The sequence below is a fragment of the Ambystoma mexicanum genome, chromosome 5q (genome assembly GCF_040938575.1).
Source record: "Ambystoma mexicanum isolate Mex_15411 chromosome 5q, UKY_AmexF1_1, whole genome shotgun sequence".
Classification (NCBI taxonomy): domain Eukaryota; kingdom Metazoa; phylum Chordata; class Amphibia; order Caudata; family Ambystomatidae; genus Ambystoma; species Ambystoma mexicanum.
Genome location: NC_090933.1, coordinates 688932285 through 688953315, shown reverse-complemented (window position 1 = coordinate 688953315; position 21031 = coordinate 688932285). Strand labels below are relative to the sequence as shown.

General features: G+C 46.4%; 1 protein-coding gene across 1 annotated transcript in view; it reads left to right on the top strand.

Moving 5' to 3' along the window:
• ARFGEF1 (ARF guanine nucleotide exchange factor 1) overlaps positions 1 to 21031 on the top strand; it is a 1973034-nt gene that overhangs the window by 313257 nt on the left and 1638746 nt on the right. The window contains exons 4-5 of the mRNA XM_069621149.1: positions 6132 to 6278; positions 20295 to 20474. Of these exons, the coding sequence (XP_069477250.1) occupies positions 6132 to 6278; positions 20295 to 20474 (327 nt within the window). The remainder of the gene's footprint in view (positions 1 to 6131; positions 6279 to 20294; positions 20475 to 21031) is intronic.

The following is a 21031-nucleotide window of genomic DNA, read 5'->3' as shown; positions in this document are numbered from 1 at the left end:
GTCTCAACAAACTCTTTCCCATTTATGCATTCAGATGGGGATAGGGAGTGGATTCCCTTGGGGATTCACTGGAAATTGCATTGGACGGCATAAAAGCATATACTTATCCTCCTGTTCTTTTACTGCATAGGGCTCTCTGCAAGTTTCAGGAAGCATCATTCTGTTCTCTGGTAATCATTGCATCAGATTGTGGTTCTCGGATTTGGTGACCTTGGCCAAAGTGTCCTCGATCTCCATTCGGGTTTGTCCACACCTGCTGTCTCTGGAGGAGCAGAGGATCCTTCACCCCTTCCCACAGTTGTTGAGCTTGGCAGCAAAGTTCCAGAGGTCAGAGCCCTCGGTCATCTGGAATTTCAGAAGAAAACCTGGAGATTCTTCAAGCAGCCCAGAAAAAGACTACAAGGTTCAGTACAAAAGTAAGTGGATCAGATTTTGACACTAGTGTATTGACATGCAAAAGCGTCCATTGGTGACATCTTTGGATCACATCCTTTGGTTTATCCTGGGCCTTGTGGCTTCGTGGACACTTCCAGGACCTATCTGTCACCACTGGGTGCTTACCTTTCAAGACCTGATTTTCTTGGGTTTCTGTTGGAATACAGTCAGTACCAAGGTGCTCTAACGGCAGACAGGTTGGCAGACCTATCAACCACGTGTCAGCTCTTTCTCCAGTCTTCGCACATGACGGCTTGGTGGTTCCAAAAACTTCTGGGCCTCATGGCTTCTTGCGTGCTAGCCCTTCCTCTTGCACCTCTGAAGATGAGGCGTACTCAGATGGCTCATCGGAGCTTTTGGTCTCAGGCTTTGGACCCGAATTCCAAGATAATCCCAGTTCCATCCTGCATGAGGGTGGATCTATAATGGTGGTCTTCGACCAAGAACCTTTCAGTGGGGGCCTCCTCCCAGGAACCCTGCCCACAAGTGACGGTGAACACGGACTTCTTCCTTCTGGGTTGAGCAGCGAAGCTGTCACCTCAAGGTATTCCACCTTTGGACGCCTCAGGACAGGCTGTTGCATATCAATTATCTGGAACTCCTGGCTGTGTTCCTGGCTCTCAAAGCTTTTCAACCGTCCATCACCAACAAGGTAGTCCCTGTTTGCACAGACAATTCTGTGGCGATGTTTTACATCAACAAGCAGGGTGGCAACAAGTCACCTCTCCTTGTGAACCTTGCCATACAAATCTGGGACTGGGCCATCCAGCACAACGTTTGGCTCCTGGCGGTACACATCCTAGGTCACATCAATGTAACTCCAGACTCTCAGCTGCCAGTCGTCAGCCAGTTGCGAGTGGGAGCTGAACAGCGATGTTCTCTCCAACATTTTTCACCAATGTAGCAGTCCAGAAGTGGACCTCTTTGTGACTTTTACAAACAGGAAACTTCCTCTGTATGTATTCAGAGACTGACTTGGGGCGTCCTCCCTGGGAGACGTTCTCGAGATTCTGTGGCACAACATGAAGGCTTATGCCTTTCCTCCACTGCCTCTGATTCATCAGTCACTCTGCAAGCTCAGGAGTGCATCAAATTGCACTCTCCTTTTCATAGCTCCTTGGTGGCCAGCCATATACTGGTTTCCGGAACTTCAGCATCTGTCGATTCTTCCACGATCAGATTGCCACTGATTCCCGACCTTCTTCACCAGAACGAGCACCAGCTGTGGCAACCCTACCCATAGTCATTCAGCTTGGCGGACTGGTGCCTGAATTCAGATCTTTGGCGGAGTTTAATTTGTCGGAGGACAACATGCGCATTATCCAAGCAGCCAGAAAACCTTCTATGAGGGCTCAATATAGGAGCAAATGGCTCTGTTTTTGCCACTGGGGCTTAGTAAAGCAGCTTGACCGCAGGCACGCAACAGTTGACACTGTTCTATCATTTGTGTCTTACCTCGCAGTTTCGGGCATTCATGTCTTGTCTTGCAGGACTTACTTATCTGCCATTGCGGCCTACCTGTCTACGGACAGCTGTTCCTTTTCACCAACTAATGCGGTCATTAAAAGCCATTTTGCAGGTCTTTTTAATCTCTTCCCGTCTGTGCACACCCCTCTTGCCAAATAGGATTTGAATGTGGTCCTCGGTGCGTTATGCTGTAAACCGTTTGAACCCATGGCCACTACCGATGCTAAATACCTTTATTGGAAGGTCGCTTTTCTGATCGCAGTGACATCGGCGAGGCAAGTAAGTGAGCACCAAGCTCTTTCTTTGGAACATCCGTTCCTTACTTTCCATAAGGATAAGGTTGTCCTTCAAAGTCATCCTTCCTTCCTACCTAAGGTGGTTACCGATTTTCATTTGAATCAATCGATCTGCTTACCTGTCTTTTTTCCTAATCCGGCATCGGATGCCGAGAGTCTTACACGTAGACGTCAGGCGAGCCCTGAAATTTTACTTCGATCGAACGAGTGAACTCGTCCATAGTCCCCTTTCCTCCGTATGCCCGCCCGCCGTCCCCTCTAAAAAGTATCCTCTATTATTGCTTAAATGTTCCCAGACCTGGTGATAAAAAGGACTGAAGGGCGATGCACGGGGCAGAGCTTAGGAGGGCGGCGGTACGGCCATGGGCGGTACCCCGCGTACAAATAAAAGAAGGACAAAAATCAAACGGGTCCGTCCCCAAAGAGTGAATGTCCCACAAGTATGGAGGAAAGGGGAGTATGGACTAGGAGTAAAGTAGTCACTACGGTGAGTAACTTTTATTATTCTTTGTTGGTCTTCACAAAACATCCTCGAAAGACCTTCGAGTTTTGCCTTTCAGCTTTCCAAGATCTAGAACCTCAAATGGGGTCGGAGGATTCTTAGAAACGAGATGGAGACAAGGTGATAGGTCGCTGATGTGCCTAGATAGAAACCACGCATTACGACCAAGGATTTTTTCGACCATCCAGCACCACGCTCTCCCAGGGGGAGGAGAAGCTAAAATTATATGTTCGTCTGGGTCCACCCACCAGGCGATAGGATTTTAAATTTTGTTTCAGAATGGATCAAAGTCGCGAAGGACCTTTGGATATTGTCAGTGGTATCCAAGGTATACAGGCTGTCCCTCCCAAACCATCCACTTCTCATCCCTTGAATGGGGCAGGTTCAGAATTGATTCTCCTGTAAGCGTTAAACATTTGGGGGTTGAGAGCTATATATTATGTCCCGCTATCGAAGTGGTTTTATTCTAGGCTCTTTACTGTCCCCAGGAAAAATGACAGGCCTGAGGACAGTCTTGAACCCGCCTACCCACCACGAAGTTTAGAATGGTTTCACCTGCTAAAATGCTTACTACCCTGAAGGACGCTTATCTGCATGTTCCGCTTTGGCCCCATACGTGTTTTCTGCACCTGTCACTGGGAGACGCATCATTTAGTTTGAGAAGACTTGTGCCTCCATGGGAAATATGTGCATACTAGTAGCCCTTCTGGGCATGGGGTTAATAGCTACAGATTTTCAAAGTAGAGGTGATGGAAGACGAGCTAAAAGCTTAAATGAGCATATAAGAGCTATTAAGCACACTCCGACTGGGTCAGAATGAAGATGTATTTACAGGCAGCAGTTTGTGGAAACTGAACTAGTGGGAGTTTTACTTAAAAGGTTGCAGAATGGATGCCAATAAGATCATCTAAACCATGCTGGGTGACCATAATACATGTTTATAGGGCCGAATGGTGTATATTTAGCATGCCCTTGCCTCCATGCCCAGCACAATTTGGCCATGCCCCTTTTCCAGAGACCTCCCCCTCTATTTCGTATCCCACTTAAAGCACTATAACATAATCTCAGGTTTTTAAATAATCATACATTTGTGTGGGGTAAGGCTTAAATCAAGGATTGATTTATTTGGTAATGGGTAGGTTGTGAACAGGACTGAAGAACAGTAACATGACCTGAACTATTCCAAATTGTTCATTCATTTAGTAACCTGAGCATGCACATTAATTGGAGTGTAGCACAATGCCAGACACAAATTGTTAACCAGATTGTTAACCTACTATGCTAGTTGTTTTATATAGCCAACTGAGGGTTGTTTCTTACCAGTAGTCATGCAAGAAAACACTGGCATATCCCTACTTTTGGAGAGCCCACATCCATAAAGCCCTATAAATGTCTGACATCACCACACACAGAAGAGCTAGGGAAATAAAGTCTTCATATGTGAAGAATACAGAACTGATGCGAGACCTTACAAACTATTTCATGCAAAGGAACGTGAACTACACTTTCTGCAAGATGTTTTAGATACCTCATTTGATCAAGAAGATATGTGGTGGTACTTAAGATTGAAAACGTAGTTTTGTTATGTTTGGTAATGGATCTGTCCCCAGGGCGTATGAACACCATGGCACTGTAGGAATTAATTATTCTACTAATTGTTTGTGCTTTTGCTATGTGACAAATCAAAGGTATTTGTCCCTTCTCCCCAAGGGGAGCCTCCACAAGTCCTTCCCTAGGGGTCTGGGCAAGTGGGGCCTCACTGGCAGAGGCTCTCCTTTAGGGGAACAAGGACTCCCGTTCTTCTGAGGAACTCTGTAAGCCACACAGCAATAGCAGCATACATGGGACTGTCTACTACAAAGACTGTGACATCTGCATATTTGGCTGAAGGTAATACTGCACCCAACCAGCCCGGAAAAGGAATGGAGAATGTCTCTTTAAGAGAAGACGCATACTTAACTGGGACAAATGGAGGAACACAGGGAAGCAGAGAGTATCCTATGCCGGGGAAGCCCCCTGACATGAGCACAACTTGGAGAGGCGGACCTAAGACGAGTCGCAGAACCTGCAACTTTCAAAGAGCTGCAGAATGCCATAGGGAGACGCTGGAGGGCTGTCATACCCAACAACGGAGGAGCAGTTGTGAAACAGGAAAGCAGAGCCCTGTATTGGGTGGTGGTGAGGCCACCCCGACGAAACATGCCTTGACCATCAAAGAAGACAAGTGGAAGCGCTCACAGCTTCTGGACGTTAACCCCTGTATACGGCATAAGGGAAGCCGAGAATGGGAGACCCACGAAAACACAAAATGAGAAGGCAACTGGGAACGTGGACAGCTTTCTAAGTCAACCTCCGTATACGGCAGCAGGGAAGCCGAGAATGGTAGTGTGCTGAAACCAAGGAACAGAAAGGCAGTATCAAAGAGGATCACCCGATCAAATATTGTGGCCTGCAACATTCCACGACAGAGGTAACTGGGAGAGCGGGAGAAGCAGGAGGCCATCGAGGCAGCCGAATGTGAGAAGTGAAACTCGTGCCAGTACTCACGACAAGTTACTTAATATAAACCTGTGTATTTGGAACTGTTTGAAGCTTAAAGAGGAGATTGGATAACCCTTTCTGGGAAGTCTATGAAGACTCAGAACAAAGACTTGATAAAGGAGGGACATTTCTAAAGGAGCACCAAGATGAAAAGTGGAGAAACTGAGTTATGAAATCTTGTAATATAGGAGGACTGCCAAGACTATCAAGTGAACAAGATAGTTACAAAGAGAGAACCCAGGAGAGTGGAAATAAAAAGTGGGAAGAAACCACTGCCAAGCTAAGAATGCCTTGATCAATAGATTATGAGAGGTCTAAAACCTCCAACAAGAATGTGAGAAAATATCACGAGGAAAGTTGTCAGGGATACATCACTAAAGTGAATACAAAACCAAAGACTGTTGCAGAAGGGCTACAAGAGTTAGTTCAAGGGATAAAGAAAGACTATTACAGAAGATCGTGCTAGACAAGCAGTACAAGGAATAGAGACATTGACGCAAAGAGACTGTCAGAGGATATTCGCACACCAGGAGCATCAAGCCAATCTCCTGGACTTGTTTAAGTTAGTTTAGTGGGTAGGGCCCGGTAGAATTAGATTTGGACTGAGGACTTTTCTTTAGTTCTTCCAGAAACTCCCTATAGAAATAGGGAAACATGGGCTTTTTTCTTATAATTTGAACAAAAGTGAATTGGAATGTCCATAAAGAGTCTGACTCCTTCTCCAACCCACTGCAGCTAACATGTATTTGTCCTTTTACTGTAATCACGTATGTTTCTAATTGTATTTTTCAAAATGGAATGTTACATGGAATGTACATACAAAGCATGTCAAATGTTTGAATTTGAGATTTCTTTTCTTAATTCCACTTTGTGTTTTTTTTCCTTTTTAGAAACTCATTGCATACGGGCATCTGACTGGCAATGCACCTGATAACACAACACCTGGCAAAAAACTAATTGATAGAATCATTGAAACAATATGTGGCTGCTTTCAGGGCCCACAGACCGACGAAGGGGTTCAGCTACAGATAATAAAGGTAATCCACTATAAAACAAAATCATGAGAAGGTGATTGTGAATGTGGTAATATAAAATACAGGGACTGCTAAACTTTTTCATTACACGTATTGAAACCATCCCTTCCTTTTGTCATCCTTATGTCCATCCTCTTGTCATTGTTTGACTCCCATATCTTCAATACTGTGAGGGGTCAGAAAGGCGAGGCAGACAACTCTGTAAAGACTTTTCACAGTTAGCCATTTTATTAATCCAAAAGGGTGTGATAAACGCCTCTCTATCCCTGACCTAAAGAGGATTTCCCTGCCTATCCAAATGAAACTAAAGGAAAACACTCTGATCAACAGAATCTGTCCCTAACACTTAAAGGTTATATATGGCTTCTCAAGTTTAACAGAAACAACCCTTCTAATCACCATGAACCTGATACCAATATATCCTTGTATCTTGGGTTGGATTCCAAAGAATAAAGTTCCTCTAAAATAGCCAAGTTCTATTCACATAGTTGCTTGGTATGCACCAAAGTTCTCACAAAACGAAAGAAAAGTATGTATCTTCAGGTTGCAATATTTGTCACTTCTTGTTTTATAATCATGATTTGTCAGAATGACTTTCTTCTTTAGACAACACTTGTATCCAAATGATTGTACCATAGTTCATCAAACACCACAGTTGTCTTGCCACGTTCTTGCCTTTGTAACCTTTAACCACAATGCAGTACTAATATCTTCTTCCTGGTCTGCTAACCTGCCATGACTACCACTAACAATCCCTGTTCTGGTGTACTCCCCTGCCCGGACTAAAACTCCAAACACTACCAGTACTTTGTGTAAGGTGTTCTACAGCACTCTAAACGCTTTTGACTTTAAAAAACATTAAGATTCACAGTTTCTTCAGTAAGGACACAGTACACATTGATGCTGTTTGTTCACTGATTTAGTTGTCACAGGCTAAGCAGGTTATAATCCTCTTCCTTGATACTTCTTACTAGGATAAATTCTCTCCTGCCACTCTTTATTTCTTAACTCAATATCAAACAACTGTTGATGATTTTCTATTTGCCACATTTGCCCTTCCTCGGCTTTGGCAATGCTTGTCGGTATAAGGCTTAAATATTGATGCCTCCTTACTTTGGGAATAATAGTTACAATTTCCCTGTAATATTGTTTCGAGGGAATTGGGTCCTCCGACGTATTCCATATCTATGACATGTAATCACCACAGCTATGCTGCTTCGGAAACTTTTTTCTGCGTCAATGATGTCGATGCGCCGTCGTCGAGGACCTCCTCTGACGTCCGACATCATCCGATGTGATAAGTAGGACGCACGACACCCGTAGCCTCAGTTCCGTTTTTTCCGCGAACGTGTTGCTTCGTGAATCTCGGTTAACGCCTCGACTCTTTGGAGTTCTGTTCTTCTCGGTTCTTCGAACCTGTTTGTTTTTTTGAGAAAATCCTTTGTGTGAAGATGTCTTCTACTTCGTCTTCGACCCCGCGTCCGGGCTTCAAGAAGTGCGGGGAGTGTGGGTCCAAGATGTCGGTGACGGACTCGCACGACGCCTGCCTCTGGTGCCTTGGGGAGGCCCACGACATGGATGACTGTATCGACTGCCAGTCGCTCACGTCCAAAGCCTTACGTGAAAGTAAGAAGTTGTCGGTAGGTCGGGTGTCCAAGCCCCGGAAGTCGAAGTCTGCGGGGCTTTCGACGGATGACTCGAGAGGAGACTCTCCGTGTCATCGTCGGAAATCTCGTGGGTCTCCTTCTAGGAGTCGGTCTCGCCACTTCTCGTCCTCTTCGAGGCATTCTCGGAAGCGCCGACAGCGGTGGTCTTCCAGGTCCTCTTCGGAGGACTCTGCCCGGCACGTCGCTTACCCCACCAGCCGTGCGACGCCGGAGGAATGGGCTGCAGGGTGCTAAGCCGTCCGCGCCCCCGAGTGGGGTCGGTCGTGAGAGGTCGAGAGACACCGCTCGCAAGAGTGGTCGGCACGAGTCACGGGAGAGGTCCCGTTCGGACAAGGGGACTCGTTCTCGACATACCCGTTCCAGGTCCCGGTCCTCGACGCGTTCGAGACCGTGTGCACCTGTGATGTCTTCGAGGAAGACATCGACGTCTGAGGCGTTGAGGGCGTCAACAGGCTTTCTTGAGGCTCCGGCTCAGAGGAAGTCGTCGAAGCCGTCGACGCTCAGGTCGTCGAAGGACACGCTCGGAGCTCCGGCTTCGAGGACTGTGTCAACGCCGTCGATGCTGGCGGCGCTGCATCTGACGTCGACGCCGATTTACTCGACGACGATCCTCTCGGCGCCGATGCCTGTTCTCTCGGTGCCGATTCACTCAACGCCTTTCGAGGCCGGGGTGTCGGAGGTACCCCGTGGCACGGGGGAACCTCCTAGGAAGGCTCTGGTTAAGAGCAAGCACTCTCGGGTGCCTTCTTTCCGCCACCTGGAATATATTTCGGAGGTGGATGAGGAATCTGATGGCCTGGTTCCTAGTCGGGTTCCAGATGAAATTGTCTCGGGCCATAGTCAATTTGACGATTTGAGGCAGTCACTGCATGATGCCAGTGGACTGGACACCTCTCCGGAGGTGGAGTTTTGTAGGCCTGAGCCTGGCTCTCATGCCGATTCCTTGTACCGGCACCTTATGGCTAGGGTTTCCGAGTACTTGGGATGGTCTGCTCCCCTAGGGGAGTTTGTGCAGGATGATCTCACGGACATCCTTGATGTTGGTCCCCCAACTGACCCGGTACTGCCGTTCCATATGGCTTTACAGAGAAGGGTGGCGGCGGCTTGGACTGCTCCGGAGAGTCTCCCGGCGGTGGGCAGGTCCTTGTCGCGAAAATACCGTCCAGCCAGTAGCGACCCCTGCTACTTTACCAGGCACCCCACTCCGGAGAGTTTGGTGGTGCAGGCGGCCACGGCCCCGGCAAAGCAGGCCTCGTACCCTACCATCCCTCCCGATAGGGACGACAAACGTTTTGATGGCTGGGCGAAGAAAGTGTTTTCTTCTGGTGGTATGGCGCTTCAGGCGGCCAACTCCATTTGTTCCTTGTCTCGTTTCACACACACTCTGTGGAACTGTGTTGCGTTAGCAGCTGAACATATTCCCGAAGGGGACGAACGGGATGGTTTCCTTGCTATGGTCCAGGATGGTAAGGATGCCATGTGTGAGTCTGTTCAGTTGGGTTTGGACATGGCTGAATGCGTCAGCAGGTCCATGGCGGCGAGCACCGTGATACACAAGTTTGCGTGGTTGCGGAAGTCGGGATTTGCTCCTGATGTACAGTCCCGGCTCCTCAACATGCCCTTTGACAGTGAACACCTTTTTGGCAGCAAGGCTGTCGAGAGCCTTGAGAGGTTGCAGATCTCAAAAGCTGCAGCGAAGTCGTTGGGCGCTGCAGTTATCCAACCTCCGCCTTTTCGTCCTAGGGGACAGCAATGGAGGGGTGGTTCATTTCGCTATTACTCGTCCTTCAGTAAAGCGAGAGGAGCTGGCAGTCAAAGAGGCCAACGCAGGGGTACCAGAGGTGGACGACAGGGTACCCGTGGTGCCAAGGCCGTTCGGGCAGTTGCCTCTTTGCCCTCAGGTAACGCCGCAGCCGCTACCACTCAGTCATGAGGCCATGTCCCATGGTTCGCCGGTTGGGGGAAGGCTGGCGCAGCATCTTGTAGAGTGGCGTGCCATTACTTCAGATGTGTGGGTTCTGGAGATCATAACCCACGGCTACTGTCTTCCCTTTCGGCACAGGCCTCGCGACAATCCACAGGGGAACCTCTCTTTGCAGAGTCCGGATCCGCTCCTTGCGCAGGAAATTCAAGCCCTGCTGGAGAAAGGCGTCATAGAACTGGTGCCTGTAGCGGAGAGGAACAAGGGATGGTATTACCCTTATTTTTTGATTTCGAAGAAAGACGGGGGATTGAGACCCATCATGGACTTGCGCGGTTTGAACAAACTCCTCAGGAAGGACAAGTTCAAGATGGTTACTCTCTCTCAAGTCCTCCAGGCCCTTCAGCTTCAGGACTGGTTGGTGTCTCTCGACCTCAAGGATGCTTACTTCCATGTGCCGATCCATCCCAAGCACAAGAAGTACCTGAGGTTCGTGGTTGGCGACTCGCACTTTCAGTTTTGGGTCCTGCCGTTCGGATTGACCTCCGCCCCGAGGGTTTTCACCAAGCTCATGGTGGTGGTGGCAGCGCATCTCGGGCAAGGGGGGATTCACGTCTACCCCTACCTGGACGATTGGTTGATCAGGGAACGCTCTCCTGAGCAAGTCCTGGATCATCTGTCCGTCACCTGCCACTCCCTTCACAGGCTGGGCTTCTCCCTCAACTTAAAGAAGTCCCATTTGACGCCAACACAGCAGCTCCAGTACATCGGAGAAGTGCTCGACACTTCCCTGGGGCAGTGTTTTCCTCCCCAGATGAGGGCTCTTCACATTCAGCAGATGGTGCACAAGTTTCAGCATGCCCAGACGCCCAGCGTTCGAGTTCTTGAGGTTGCTCGGCCTCATGGCATCCTGCATTCTTCTGGTGCCAGAGGCTCGCCTGCGGATGAGATCTTTGCTGTGGGCACTCAAGATGCAATGGTCGCAGTCCTCCGGCAGGATGTCGGACCCGGTTCAGGTGCCGCCCTCGGTCGCCCGGGACCTTCTGTGGTGGGCCGTCGAAGGCAACTTGATGAAGGGGGCTCCATTTTGGCTTCCCTGGCCGGAGGTGACGATCGTGACGGATGCATCCCTCACGGGATGGGGAGCTCATGCCAACGGGCTGACAGTCAGCAGTCGTTGGTCTCCGTCGGAGTCCAGACTCCATATCAATCTGTTGGAGCTGAGGGCCGTCAGGCTAGCCCTGAAGGCTTTTCTGCCGACTGTGTGAGGAAAGAATGTCCTGATCCTGACGGACAACACAGTGGCCATGCACTACCTCAACAAAAAGGGGGGGGGCAGCGTCACTTCCTCTGTGCAGGGAGGCGATGCAGCTCGAGTTCTGGGCCATCCAGCAGGAAGTTTCGATCTCGGCAGTTCATCTGGCCGGAGACGAAAAAGTGATGGCAGACGCTCTGAGCAGGCAGAGCACGATCTCTCACGAGTGGGAGTTGGCTCAGGGGATTCTCCTGGAGATTTTCGCCCTTTGGGGGACCCCTCAAGTGGATCTCTTCGCCTCCAGTGTCAACCGGAAGTGCGAGAGGTTCTGCTCGCGGGAATTTCCTCCAAAGGGAGCCTTAGGAGACGCGTTCGTGGTGGAGTGGTCATTCCCACTGCTGTACGCGTTTCCTCCAGTCCCTGTCATCCCGCAAGTGCTGCGGAGGTTACGGAAGATCGGTTCCCGGATGATCCTCATTGCCCCGGCGTGGGCTCGGAGGACGTGGTACCCGGACCTTCTCGACTTGTCCATCTGCCCTCCACGTCGTCTTCCGTACCGAGACGATCTGCTCTCACGGGAGGGGGGTCAGGTTCTCCATCCAGAGGTCAGATCCCTCAACCTTCACGCTTGTCTTCTGAAAGGTTGAGGTATAAGGATTGGGACCTCCCTGAGGACGTGATGGAGGTGTTGCTCTCGGCCCGAAGGCCAGCAACTAAGTCTCTGTACTGTTGCCGTTGGTGTAAGTTCTACGACTGGTGCAGAGTTCAGAATGTGGATCCTTTTGCATGTGACATCCCCATGGTTCTGTCCTTTTTACTTTCTTTGGCCCACAGGGGCTTGCAAGTGGGTACCATTAAAGGTTACCTGGCGGCGCTGTCCATCTTTAAGCGCTCGTCTGAAGAGTGTTCCTACTTTAAAATCCCTTTAATTTCACAGTTTCTGAAAGGGCTCACTAATGTGTTCCCTCCGTCACCTTTCCTGGTGCCCGGTTGGGATTTGAACCTTGTTTTTAAGTTTCTTATGGGTGCTCCGTTTGAGCCTTTACATTCTTGCCCTTTGAGGCTGTTAACTCTGAAAACTGTGTTTTTAGTTGCGGTTACTTCCGCTCGCAGAGTGAGCGAGTTACAGGCACTTTCAGTTAAGCCACCCTTCACTGTATTTCACAAGGACAGGGTTGTCCTTAGAGTTCGTCCTTCTTTTCTTCCGAAGGTAGTGACGGAATTTCATTTGGCCCAGAAGGTTGTTCTTCCGGCATTCTATCCTCCTCCGCATCCTGGTAAGGAAGAGGAGAGGCTCCATAGGCTTGATCCTAGGAGAGCTTTAAGCTTTTATGTTTCACGCATGTCCCGGGTCAGAGTGGACGATCTACTCTTTATTGGTTACGCTGGAAAGCGTTTGGGACAAGCTGTGATGAAACAGACTTTGTCTCGCTGTATTATTTTGGCCATCTCGGAGTGTTACCGCTTGGCGGGTAAGGACCCACCGGCTGGCTTGCTGGCCCATTCTACCAGGGGTATGGCTGCATCTACTGCCCTGCAGAGGGGTGTTCCTACTCACAACATCTGTGATGCAGCCACCTGGGCTTCAGTACATACATTTGTAAGTCACTATTCCCTCGATTCCATCCGAGGACAGGATCTGGCCTTTGGCAAGGCGGTCCTTTGCTCTGCTATTTAATTGGCAATTCTAAATTTTGATTCTAAATTCTTTCCCTCCTCCTTGCTCTGGTAATGCTTTGGGAGTCTGTCATAGATATGGAATACGTCGGAGGACCCAATCCCCTCGAAGAACAAGTTACTTTCTTACCTGGTAACGTTCTTTCGATGGGATGGTCCGACGACGTATTCCATATCGCTCCCTCCCTGCCTTCCCCGCTGCAGAATTTCTTTTGCGATTGCAGCTTATGTTCCGCAAGGTTTGGTGTCTGACTGGAAGTTGACTAATGTCACACGTTCTGGGGGAAAAAACTACAACTGAGGCTACGGGTGTCGTGCGTCCTACTTATCACATCGGATGACGTCGGACGTCGGAGGAGGTCCTCGACGACGGCGCATCGACGCAGGACGCGGACGCTGAAATATTTTTCCGAAGCAGCACAGCTGTGGTGATTACATGTCATAGATATGGAATACGTCATCGGACCATCCCATCGAAAGAACGTTACCAGGTAAGAAAGTAACTTGTTCTTTCTAGTTATCTTGCCTATTTGGGTTCTTGGTTTTCCAAATTATTACCCCCTCTTTACTGTGGCAACAGTTGTTCTTGCTTTCCTTGGAAATGGTTCCCTCTTTACTTTGGGAATGCAATTCTTTAGCTACTTTCACTACGGGAATGCAAGTCTTTAGCTACTTTCACTATTGCCCCCTCTCTAGGGAATGAAAATTGTAACCTTTAGTTTCTGGCTTTCTTTTCAATTGAGTATATTGTTCAGGTAACTTTGTTTACATTAGTTTGGTATTCAAAATAGTATTTAGTGTTTGACTACGGAGCGTTCCAGTGTTTCTATTTGGCTTTTCCACACATGTCCACTCGAGCTGCTGCAGCAGTCTCTTCTGTGCTCCTCTGAATGTCGGACTGCTTTGGTTGCCTTCCCGCAGCCTCCACCGCTTGGGAAAGGAGCCTGTCTTGCTCCTCCTGCTCTCTAGTGCTCGCCAGGCACCAGGATCAGAAACCTTGTAAACAGAGCTTCTCTCTCTCATGGGACTGCTTCTTCTTTTACCGTTTCTTGCTGCATGAGGTTCTCTGCACTGAAGATCCTCTCAGGACCAGACTCTGAATTATAAAATAGCAGCGGTTCTGGTGTCTTCTGTCCTCTGCTTCTGCAATTTTGACTGGCAACTCTGACACCCTCCGGTTCTAGTGACCTGCACCTAAGGAGGTTTTATATATTCAAAAGTCCAGCTCAGGTGTTGGTCATCTACTAGACTGCACTTTGCAGTTTTTGGCCTCTGTGCTCCTATTCTTCGTCCCAGTACTTACGGCGTTGTGGGACTTGAAATCCCCAGTCAGTGATTGGTTTTGATTTAAGGAAGAATTACCTTTATCAGAAATCAAGATGTTAAGACTCTGATTTCTATATTGATCACTCTAGTTTTCATTGCCAACAAGGTAGGAAGGTTTAGGAAGAGAGAGCTTACTTTAAAGCAAGCCATTAAATATTCTGGCATCACAGGAAGCTTATCTTCTGAAGAAGGCCAGTACTGTGTCTCTCCTAGCGGAACCCTTCCAATCCCTTGGTGCCCTTCTCCTACCAGGTGATCCTCCCGGCTAATACCACTCCCAGGGTTATGATCAGGTAGTGGCTGCCTTCCCCTGGCCACCTGGGCGGAGACTTCAGGTAGGGTTTCTGTGAGGATTCTGCAGTATTCATCACAATACTTTACCAGTACATTTAAAGTTAAAAAAATTCATTAAGCAACAAGCAGCTTGTAAAAAACTATTTCTGTAATGCTACAAAAAATGGCTTGTGTTGTAATTGACTTTCTGAAAATAACGAACATTTTTAAAATGTGCTTAGTCTTTATAAAACTGGTCAGAACAATTATAAGCTGATGTAAATGTCAAAATAAACAATATTACAAACCAGTTTTAAAGTTTGGTCGTTCACATTCCCATCTTTTGCTCAATTGTTTTCCCCACGGGTGAGATAACAGAGGGCTTTGCTTTACGTTGTAAAAACTGAGGCTAAAGTTACCCATTCTTGTTTATCCCTTCTGTATTACTCTGGCACTGCTCTCCTTAATCTTATGTTATCTGTGCCCTTCACCCTTATTTCCTTTTTTAGCTGATTAAGGTGGTGTTTTTTTAGCATGAGCATGCAATTTCTTTACTATTTACTTAAAGAGGGAATTAAGCACTTGCTAGTCGCAACTTGTACATTAGAACCAGATCTGTTTGAGGTACACAGGACATCTCACTCCTCTGGAATTGTCTCGATCATATCCAAGCTTGGATGTCAGAAGCTCAACCACACAAAGATGGTATTCATCCCGCTTGGTTACCCATCAAAACAGAATACTATTCAAGGGTAGATGAACGACCTGCATTTTAACGCTGTCACACCTCATGTCGCCCTGACTGCCAATTCACTTGGGTTCACTATAGCAGCACGCTCTTCTTCCAACAACGGATAAAACCCACCCAAGAACTTCAGCAGCAACAGTCTTGGGCCTGGTAATCTCCCACAAAGCTTGGGTAAACACCCTCATCACTTGCATTCCGGCTACACACCTATTTCCGCATAGGTCCTCCCAACACATCACTGCATGGCTTATAACAGGAAGCAAGAAATGTAACCATATTTCTCCCATGCCAAGTGAGCTGCACTGGCTTCCCAGGCCAGCTAGAATACTCTTTAAGACTAGCTTCATTATCCAAGGCAACCGCTGCTCCTACACCTGTTTTACTAGCTGCAAAACTTTGCAGCTCAGTTGGGTCATACTCCTTCAGGAGACAGGCCATCTCTAGGCTTTAGGTGAAATTGGCGGTCAAGGAAAAAGACCAGTAACAGGCCTTATCTTGCGAAGTCCCCCGCCTACTGGAACATCGTACGGGTGGCAATCCTGAACACGCCAAAGCTGTAGAGGTTCAGGAAGGAACTCGGGCCCTTAGTCTTGAGTGAATACCTTGGTGCCACCCAGGCTCCTTGAGTTTTTGCATCATATCCCACACCCATGGATGGGACATACCTAGCCTATCCCTAGCCACATTTTGTAATCTACCCCTCCTTACCTCATTTGTTACTCTGCAATTACAGCACACAGCTGTTTCCTAGCTGGGTTTGCACTAATATTAAACCCCAAACACGAATAGACATCGTAAACTCCCCTAAAAGAGACCAGCACAGGCCTCAAACATTTCTGAAAGAGGTTTGTTCCATCTGCATGTCATTGAAACTGCCCATTGTGCTAAAAAGAAAATTAACACATTAAACATCTTAAAAAATAACATTATTAAAATGTTCAAACAGTTATAAACTTCCAAACTGTTAAAAAACTAGAAGTGTATACATTGTTTAAGAAAGAAAGATGTCTACAGTTCATGTACATGCCCACTAAATTTGCAAAATTATCATGAAAGTTTGAAAATATTTCACATTTCCGAATATATTTTTTTCTTTTTTCTTTTTTGATACTTGATATAAATCCTTGTTTGAAAAGTGATATGAAAGTACAAATTCCCCAAAATTGCATGATATCATAACAAAATGTGTTTTATACATTTTTTAGGAACGTTTAAGCTACTTAAACTTGGATGAATTGTGTACATAAACAGCTACATCAAGTTGGAGGACATGCTCATTAAAATTGCAAAAAATTAATTATAGTGTGAACATATTAACCATATCATATATTTGTAGAGATGCTTCTTGAAACTTCAAACTTATTAAAAAAATACACATCGCATTTTTAACAAGTTGATGTACAAGTACCTACAACTACGAAAAAAAAGAAACAAATATATGTACTATGTGACGAATCTGGACTAGTCGTCCCTTCTCCCCATAGAGGAGAACAACCCCCTTGAGGCTATGGAGGTGAGCTCGCTCAGCAAGCCCCCCCACCCCCCTAGTTGTCTGGGAAAGAGGAACCTCACTGGAAGGGACTCCGCTCTTGGGGACAAGGACTCCCATTGCTGCAAGGAACTAACAATATCCGCCTACATGGGAATCAGAAAGACTGTTGCTTCTATTTTGGATTCTCCTGGTAGTGACATTTCTTTAATCTCTTTGACTGCAGGTAATGCTGGATCCTGTCTGAACACCACAGTCAAAGAGGGTTGACACATCCCCTTTCGTTTGTAATGACGTACGCAAAACGAGGGACTTTCGGGGAGGGGGAGGTGGAGTAACGCCACTGAGAGGGGCAAACAAAGATATTAGAGTCTGAGAAAGCTGCAATGGTTACGGGAGCCGAACGGGCAGACACTCTACCGAAACCGATCTAATGAAAGACTATCAGAGGACTGTGGAGAGCCATGAGAAACCAAGAGACATTAATATTAAAGGCTGGGAAAGCCACAAGCGTTATGAGAGCCAACAACACCCGAACGGGCAGACGCTGCACTGAGGCTCCGCTAAAGTAAGCCTGTGACACGGCCGGAGGACTTTGGGAAGCGTTGGGAACATGAACATAACAAGAGGAACTGGAAAGGAAGAGACCCTGAAGGGTTCCAGTGCTTAAAAAACAAAACAAGGACACCAAGACAGAAATGGTGGAGTTATGTTAAGAAAACCTTTTCTTCCTAGAACGAGGTAACTGTATGGAACACGGGTGAAGACTTAAAATCTGACATATATAACTTAGAGAGGCTGAGCACTGTCATACCATACCTGAGGAACTTTTACCAAACCTTCTTGTAAAAGTGATTCGAGTATTGGGCCAAGCAGAGCGCAAGGGCCGAGGCTCCTGCTCCATCCTCCTTGTTTTTATTTTTTTCCTAAGTGGTGGGGCCAGTTAGCTAATACGATTTGAACTAAGAACTTTTTTCTTTCGGACTTTGACGAGCACCCTTACTTTTAGTTTGATAAGTAGGGAACTCCCCTTATCGTATTGGGCTAGAAAGGTGTTTATTATTATTTGAATAAACACCCTTGAGCATGGCACAACTACTTCTGGTTCGCCACGCCCGTTAGTAATAAAATGGTTAAATTTTCGTTTTTAAAAAGAATATTGTAGTTTTATAAAAATGTACACGATATGCTCAAGTACATTTCACTTACATTTGTGTTCTCTTGTCATTTTGAATGGTCTTTTTCTTGAATTGTCTCCTTTTTCATACAAATGGTTGATATTTCTCAATTGTTTCAATATTTCAGATTAGTCTGCACTCTTTTTGTAGTTTGCTTGAATTTCAAGTTACACATACCCTTTATTATTGTTTATTTTCCTAAAGTTGATATATCGCCATGCTATTGCATTGTTGTAAGATCAGTCCTCAAAATGTGCACTCACCACTATCCTTATTAGGATTTCCCCAAAATTTGTGTGTTAAGTGCCTTTGGACGTTTGACAATTTTTAGGTGTATGATTACTTCTACATAATTGGAACTTAAACAAATTTGCATAATTTGGATAATTCCCCATCACCAGGCTCCACCAAGTCCTCCAGCTTGCAATGTTTGCATTCAAGCTTTTGTAATGTGCCATCTTGCTGGACATTCCGCTGCAAGCCTTCCATCTTCCCAGTAATTCAAACATAGAGACAGATTCCTTCAGCCACATGCAGACTTTAAATCAGTGAGAATTTCACCCCTGTGTGATACACAACCTTTCCCCCCGGTCGGGCAGTTTGTCTGGACGTGTTTGCAATTCACTGAAACACCAACTGTTAGCAGTTTGCTTGTAGCCTTGGCAGGTTCCTGGCATCCCTACGGTTGTTTGAGGAGAAGGGCAGCGAGGAAGGATTCAGTTTCCACTCACTTTGAATCCAAGAGTAACTGTCTGCCGCTTTTGTTATTGGTGTTGGGACATAAAGGCGGGATCCTCTGTTCCCATATTTGTTATGGTTGAGTGTTGTAATGCCGGATGGTTGTGAACGCTATACAAATGTCAAATCAAACTGGGCATTTTGCTTTTATTCAACCCTTTCTTTTGTATCAGATCTCACAAAATCCAGCATCTCCATTTATCATGTCAAACTTACTTTTCAGCTTTGGCTGCATACAGGATTTCAGAGGCACCTTTTTCACTTTCTGATCTTGTGTAGATATGCCAAACGGTTATGCAGGCTTTCCCCTTCGTTGAGGTCTCTTTATAGATACGTGTTTTGAATGTGGATCTAATTGCTCAGGCAAACAACCCATTTGAGCACATGGCATCTCTGGACATTAGCCTAATATCCTGACGGACCATGTTTCTGGTTGCCATAGCCTCTGCTATAATTCTAAGTTCTTCAGAACCATTAGCAGTCTTTACTAGGGGTGACATTTATTCTGCACAAACATCCATCCTTCATCTCCAAGGTAGTTTCTGATTTCCTATAAACAAATAGGTCAGCTTGCCCACCTATTTTCTGCATTTTTCTACATTGTGTGATGCGGAAAGGGTCCTATACACCCAGAGAGTCTGCAGGGCGTTGTGTACATTTTGGACAGGAAAAGTCAGTTTTGCCTCCTCGGATAGACATTTCATGCTATTTGGGGTGGGTTCTTCTAAGGGAAGCAGGCTTTCAAGTCCACCGTAGAGGGCATTTAAAGATTTACCAGTGTCAGGATCTGAAATTTCTGGAAGGTCTCCAACATCCTGAGTGTAAGGGCAACAGCTGCTTTTGCTCCATTCCAACACTGTTCACTGGGCGGTAATCGCCAGGACTGCCACTTGGGCCTTGCTGTCTGCTTTTTTAGGCATTACTGCCAGTATGCCAGCTCTCTGGTTCATGCTCAGTTTGGCTAAGCAGTACAGAAAAGCTTATTTATCTAGATCTAACAGGTGTTCCCTCCCACCACCCCCCTGGCCTTGCTTGTTTTTGAATCTCCCATGAGTATGAAGCAAGGCAGATGGGCCTTAGGAGTAAGTAAGTTACTCACTGCAGTGACTACTGTACTTCTAGTCCTTAGTCCCGCTTCCTCCATATGCCCTTCCACCTTTCCAGCTAAAATGGTCCTCAGTGAGTTACAGCTACAAAACAATTGGGTGGATCAAGCAGGAGACCAACCCAGATGAATGTGGCGATGTGCACACTTCAGCGCACCAAGTCCACAATCTATTTTTTGCTTAATAAATAGCTCTGGTACCTTCGCCATGAGCATGAAAACTCCCAGTTTGGAGGAAGGGGATTTATGGACTATAAATACTTTATTTACTGTGGTGAGTAACTTTTACTTTTCACAACAGCATTCAGAACGTGCACAGAAATAAGAATGTGAGGTTTTCGTTCAAATTATGTCTTAATGTTTTTTGTTTTACCAGTGCTCATTTGTAGAATATGGAGATTGCTTTATTTGAAACTAGAATCTGTGCTTAACAGCATCAAACTATTGAGTTTAGGTAAGAGAGGACTCTGGTGCAACTGGTGTTAGGGGCGTGGGTTTCTTGTGATGGAGTTGTAATCCCGTTGACCATGCATTCGATGCCTTTGGATTCACAGGTTTATAGGGTTATCACTGGTGTGCAAATTATTTTCTTATTGCTTTATAAACTCCATGTATTTTTAAAAATTAATTGTTTGCTTGCAGGCTTTGCTGACAGCAGTAACGTCTCAGCACATAGAAATTCACGAAGGAACAGTGCTACAGGCTGTGAGAACATGCTACAATATCTACCTAGGAAGCAAAAATCTCATTAATCAGACTACAGCAAAAGCCACCCTGACACAAATGCTGAATGTTATATTTGCGCGAATGGAAAACCAAGCAGTAAGTATCAACACATATGAGATGATGTACATAGGTGTGGGTCTGATTTTGCAATGGAAATAATTGGTTTGTGGGTGCTTAATATAGTAGGCCCAACAGGGACTAAATGTCTACATACAAAAACTGTTTTTTTATTTTGCCAGATAACCTTTTTTTTCTACCATATACATATCATGCGTGTTTGCGATCCACGTGCACACAGGGGCCTGGCTGCTGTAGCTATTGTATGTGTGTCAGCTGATTTTGTTTTGTTATATCACTGGGGTGTATACCGTGCTTGTAGGTGCTCTGTAGATCTGACACATAGAGGGGTGAGGGGGTGCATTACGTAGGTGGGGGAAGAGAGGGAAAATGCAAGACAGCATTGGTGCTGTCCTAATGCATATGGTTTCAAAGTATGAAGAAGCTGCAACTGAGGATAGTGCACTACTGATAACTCTGCTGCTTTCCATTTTGTGTCTGTTCTTTTGTGCGACTTACTCAGTCTTTTGTCCATGTAAGTGAAGCTTTTATTGCTAATGCAGTATTCGTTCAGTGTGTAAGTGAAGCTTAAACAT